Source organism: Gadus morhua, chromosome 12, assembly GCF_902167405.1.
Source record: "Gadus morhua chromosome 12, gadMor3.0, whole genome shotgun sequence".
Classification (NCBI taxonomy): domain Eukaryota; kingdom Metazoa; phylum Chordata; class Actinopteri; order Gadiformes; family Gadidae; genus Gadus; species Gadus morhua.
Window position 1 is genome coordinate 2,872,483 of NC_044059.1, and position 6,251 is coordinate 2,878,733.

Below are 6,251 nucleotides of genomic sequence, written 5' to 3' on the forward strand. Positions count from 1 at the left end.
AAAGAAATGTGGCCCACTACATAAATTCGGTTATCAAGTTTTATTCAATATCAACAATGATTGTAATAGGGAAGTTCAATAACTTCACTATTATCGTTTTATTAAACTCGTAAGAGAATGAAGTGGTTAGCAATAGGATTAAATTAAATGTGAATAAAACGATTGTGTTACCGTTTACCCATTATGATAATAACCTATCAAGATGAAACCGATACAAGGCAAAAACAGAGACCAATTTGGTTCCTCTGTGAAGTTTGGCTGGTTGGTGGAAAAGGTCTGCTTGCTTGCAGGCTCTGAAAAGTTAAGACTGGAGTGGGACTCATCCATTTTAATCGGTAAAGACAACATCATCAGTTGCTATTCCCAGCTCCTGCCGACTTTTGGCCAAGCTCCCTGGCTCTCTCTGTCGCAGATTCCACTGCACTCATGGTTGCTGCCCTCAGACCCCCTTGCTCCAGCGCATGAAGTCCATATATCGTTGTCCCTCCCGGCGTGCAAACGTCAGAGCGCAGCTGAGCAGGATGCTTTCCTGTGTCACGTAACAATTTGCCGGCACCCTGCAACGGAAAGCAACACAGGGACATCCACAGAGAAGTTTATTGTTGAGACAGCTCTATATCCAGAAATACAACAAAACCAATGAAAACAAAGAAACAGACAGTCCAAAATGGCACAGTGCTAGCTTCACTACTGACCACAATAGTCTGAGCTGCGATGCTGTGGGCGAGGGAACTTGGCATTCCCATTTTAACAGCCCCTTCTGCCAGTGCTTCAGCAAACAGATATACCTGCAGAGTACATTAACATTTTAAAGTTATTAAATGACTATTACATGCGAGAGAAATCATCATTTTATGTTTAAGCCACTGGGAGATTAATCCCACAATACCATTATTACTTTGGATACATCTATATTATAACAAACTTATTCATTTTCAATTAATATGCATTCCCCTACACCACTCACAAAGGCCACACCACTACCACTGAGTCCAGTGTGTACATCAATCCAGGCCTCAGGTCCTTCCTCCACTAGGCCACAATGCTGCAGCAAAGAGCTAAGTAGAGCTGCATCCTCTGGCTTTGCAGAGGAGCCTCTTGAAAAGAGGAGAGCCCCTTCCAGGAGCAAACATGGTAGGTTAGGCATCAGCCTGAGGATCACTGAATCTTTTGGCAAGAGCTAGAAGTAGAAGGGGGGAAGGTAATTTTTCCAATTATTTCACTAGACGTTTGACTGGTAGAAGATCTTTAGTGGACAAAATAACTCACAAGCTCTAATGTTGCCAATGTTACGCCCGCTGCAACAGAAACAATAATGTGTTTCTGAGTTACAAGTTGTGAGATCTCACGGAGAATTTCTGGAACCAGGTGGGGCTTGACAGCTACGAAGACCAGATCTGAGCCAGAGACCACGTCAGAGTTGAAGTGTGTGACTGAGATCCCCAACTCCTAACAAGAAAAATGAAAGACATGAATGAATACAATATACGTTTGTGTCCCAATGCTCTCAAAACCCATCCAGATCACAGTACACCATAGTAACCCAAGACCAGACCCAAAAAGTGAGGAAGATACAAACATTTGGGTTCTTTGAAAATATAGCCATGATTTACAATGCTGGCCGCAGCTAAGATGGCATGTTACTTTAGATATGCCGGTGTAAGAAAACATTATATCTGCAAATAGACAGTGTCGATGTTTTGGTATTGTGTATCAAAGGATTTGTGAGTACAGTGGTATTGATATGAACACAGTATCACACACCTCATACCCGTATCTGTATGTGTCCCTTCCAGCAGCTACTGTATTATGATTGTTGCATGACATATGGGGCTGACTTAACGGTTTGTCTCACAATGGAAAATAATAATGACAAGAATTACCTCAAATCGTCCAAAGTTCCTAGGTGATGGGGCACTCACTTTAACATTTACAGGAAGAACATCTCCTGGAAAGCAAATCAAAAATGTGATTATGTATTACCCTAGATTACACCTCGGCTTCAACATGCAAGAGCAAAGCATACAGTACTCTTAAATTATACATGAATGTCATGAAATATGCACATGTTAATACATGCAAGTATTTGTATTTACAGTGATTCTTTCTTCTTCCTACCGGTTTTAACTTACCGGATAAGATCCCCTTTGCTATTCCATATGCCATGTTTCCTGCTCCAATAAATCCTACCCTTAATGGCATATCCATACTGGGGTCGGTTTTTACCTGCGAAAGGTATGCGCAAGAGAGGCAAAGAAGAGAAAACAACATTGAATAACATATTATATAATTACTCATCTATAGGTCTAATGACACATTGGTTGGATATACGGTCAGAATTTGGCCACAAAAAAAGCCAGATGTGACTCCTACAACCATATCCAAAATTCTGATTTGTATTCTTGACAAGGTTCAGCCTATGGCCAGTGGGGAATTGATTCTTCTCCGTCTGACTGTTCTCTCACTTCTTGATTTATATTGTTAACTGCTGTAGCTAGTGGACGGCTTGATTACAATCATGTTCAGAGCCACCAACCCTGTATCTTATGTGCATAATATGCACATACGAACTTTCCAGCAGATTCAGTTGGTCAATAAACCTGTGGTAGCCGGCTGCGGCCATCCATCTGTGTGCTACTTTGAAATGCTGGTCGTTCTTCACTTTCCTTCAGTCCAGGCACTTCTTCATGTCAAGGTCCTTGATCATTTGTAAAGCCAATTCTGTCTCTCATATCCCAATTCTGTTTCCTTATATTGCTAAGCCAGGTTTTTCGGATGTAGCTATATTATACTGCGATGGGAGATATATTTGAGAGGGACAGAATGAGAAAAGAAAAAATCTCGTGTACTCCAAATTGAAGGACGCCTGCCCTAGATGACCACGGAGTTGCGATTGTCGTAGCTTGACCTAAATCCTATTCTGCCATATAAAATGTCTACCACAGAGCAAAAGTGTGTAGAGCACTTATAGGTGCTTCATAGTCAAACACAATAAACTCAGTGGACGACTAAACGTTGATAATGGTATTTTGGATCCGGCTTCATAGAAATACAACACATGTGCTGCTGTTGTTGTGGACAACCATAAGTAGAATGATAGCATGTTTAACAACCGCCGTATAAGACCGTTCAATTATTATAAACATCGCATATAACGTCTGTAATATGTTATGTGTTCACCTGGTCCAATTAAAGTATTCCACGTTCTTCACAAGACAAATGCAGGTTGACACAACTGTCTTGCTGGTAGTCAAATGTACAAGCCTGGCTATTGACAGACCAAGCTCAATACACGTTGGTTTGGAGAGGCTGCTGTCAGTTTCTTCAACACAAATTACTCTGTATGCCATTGGCTGCATGTCGTCGCTTCCCTGTCGTCATTGTGTTAAACCAGCCAATAGCGCCAGGGGAAAAGCCAGCTTGGTGATTGGCTCCCGCAAGAAACTAGAAAGAAGACCATGGACATTGAAGAAGACCCTTCTGCAGGGCAAACTCAAATCGCAGGCAGAATGGGCGGGGCTACCCAGTCAGGCCTTGCTGCTATCCATTTGGATGGTACGCCAGTACGAACGACCAGCTTTAGCGAGAACGTGACGTATTTCCCTTGCTCCAGCCTTCCAGGCCTGATTCCACCGGACGCGTTAAAGGCCTAAATACACCGGCGCCGCAGCGGCGCGTCAAAAACTCTGCCCCCATTATTCCAGATGTACTAGCCCACACCGGCGCCGCGCCGCCCAACTACTCTTCGAGCCAATGTTCTATTCCCTGGCGTCGCCGCCCCTGGTTTGTAAATCCCAGGTCCCGTAGGCACCTCCATATCTACCCCTCACCACTTGATGTCGCCCTCTTTCGTTTGTGAGAAACAATTACGAGAATGGACGATGAGAGACTGGTCGTCGAGGTGGAAAAATATGTCGAATTGTATGACCAAAGTTCCCGTCATTACAAAGACAACTCCAAAAAGGTCATTGCCTGGTGAGCCATAGCTCTGGAGATTGGATCTTCAGGTGAGAAATCAACAATGGTGGACTAAGTACCCAAACCATTAACCATAATGGGAAATAGACGAAATCAAGTCACATATAATCACACCATGTAGGTAGAAACCAGATTACTTGTAATATATATATTTTTATTTAAGGCAAGGCAACTTCATTCATAGAGCACTTTTAATACATGAAGCAGACTCAAAGTGCTTCACATAGAAATGCAATAAATATACAATACAATAAAAAAGACTGGCTACTGAGTCCAGCACAGCAATAACATCACTGTATTTATCCCGAGAGATAATATATATATGTGTATATATATATATATATATATATATATGCAAAAGAGTATTTATACCAGCGAGTGATAATAACTAAATTATAGTGGTGCCTCTCTGCACGGAGCTCCTGGACCAGATTGTGGTAGCCTATACCTGTTCTTGTCTCCGTTCATTGATGGGGTGCAGTGCACCCAAACCCTTCGTCTTCTCCTTGCCCGCCTACGGCGCAGCAGAAGAAGGGCAACCACCCTCTGTCTGGCAACAATTGTTCTGTTGAAATAAAAAAAACTCAATAAAATGTGAAATAACTTGTGTTCAATTATAATGGATAACTACTGGCTGCATACATGTAAATGTGTGGCTATGTTAAGGCTATATATATGGATAGATAGATAGCTACTTATTGGTCACAATGGGGACCAATAAAGCCATATATATATATATATATATATATATATATATATATATATATATATATATATGTATATATATATTAGAGCTGTCAAGCGATTAAAATATTTAATCGTGATTAATCGTATTAATGTCATAGTTAACTCTAATTAATCGCGATTAATCGCAAATTATTTTTCTATGCTAAATATCCCTTGATTTTTTTGTCCCATAATTCTTCTCATTTGAATTCTCTTATCAACATGGTGAAGTGCATCGGCTTGCCTTGTGCAAATGATTTTTTATTGATAACAACATTGGCATATACACTGATCAAAACAGGACGATACAAATAAAGAGCCTATAGTGCAATTAAACGACTGCTTTGAACAAATGTCAATTGAACATAGCAGTCATGCTACTGCTTCTTTGTTTTGAGCCAAAGAAAAAAATAAAAAAAAAAGTTTTTTTTTTTTTTTTTTATAAAATAATTGCGTCAATCGCGCGATAAAAAATTTAACGCCGTTAAATTTGGTTTGCGTTAACGCCGTTAATAACGAGTTTAACTGACAGCTCTAATATATATATATATCAGATATTATACTACTACTATCTATTTTCGCGAATGGTCTGACTTTTGACTCTATAGGCCTGCCGCCCCCACGGTAAATCCGGATACGGACAGTTTCGTCCGGTCCCGGAGGTGTTTCGTCCGTAGGCCTACTATACTATAGTACTATAATATCTGATATATATATTGCAATGTTCTTCATGGAAAGAGGGGTCGAATCCAAAGGAATAGCTTTAAAGAGACTTTATTTGCATATAGTATTTTCGGTATGGTAAACTGATGCTCTGAAGTAAAGAGAGATTGAAGATGTGTTCTAAGCACGTGCGAGAGTGTTCTCCTAGCTGATCCTAGCCACAAACCCACTTATGTCTAATCGCTGCCGGGAGAGTTCTATTGTTTTCATGGCCAGGGGGGCTTCTTATGGACTCAGCGAGGACCGGAAGACTTGGAGAGGAACCGGTGTGACGTTATCCTCGGTTTTCCTCGCCTCGTCTGTGGTGCTGCCCTCTGTGGCTAAAGTATCTATTGCAGCCTTCAGTAATGTCCTGCTTTCCCTTGTGGCTATGTGTAGTATTTACGGCTTATATGTTTGGTCCTACCCCCTATTGGTTAAGTGAGGGAAATACAGCTTGTGTTCCTAAAATACGTAACAATATATAGCCTATATATATAGTATTTTACGTTTTGTACATATTATACTATATACCTGACATTTTTATTGTATTATTATTGTTCCCCTGCTTTGGCAATGAGTTGTAACTGGTCATTTAACAACATTTTGAGGAGATAATCTGCGGGTTGGTGAGGGGTGTCACATGCCACCGCACACTTTTTGCACTTTTTTTGCCAATTTCGGATGACGCAAAGCAAATCATCTCTACAGATGTCATGTTTGCGATTGTCGATGCCGTTAATTTGTGAAACGACAGTCACTGCCCTCTAGAGGATTTATTGCGTAACATCCATAACAACGCTGAAACCAGACGGAGGTATGAAGGGTAGTTCCGGGGGCAACGT

General features: G+C 40.9%; 1 protein-coding gene across 1 annotated transcript; it reads right to left on the reverse strand.

Moving 5' to 3' along the window:
* Positions 1 to 25: 25 nt before the first annotated feature.
* Positions 26 to 3,485, reverse strand: pycr3 (pyrroline-5-carboxylate reductase 3). Its single transcript, XM_030372345.1, has 7 exons — positions 3,181 to 3,485; positions 2,133 to 2,226; positions 1,884 to 1,948; positions 1,270 to 1,449; positions 968 to 1,180; positions 696 to 788; positions 26 to 557 (listed from the first exon to the last, which is right to left on the reverse strand). The coding sequence occupies exons 2-7, from the start codon at positions 2,206 to 2,208 to the stop codon at positions 351 to 353; spliced, it is 834 nt and encodes a 277-aa protein (XP_030228205.1). The 5' UTR covers positions 2,209 to 2,226; positions 3,181 to 3,485; the 3' UTR covers positions 26 to 350.
* Between the last annotated feature and the right edge of the window lie 2,766 nt (positions 3,486 to 6,251).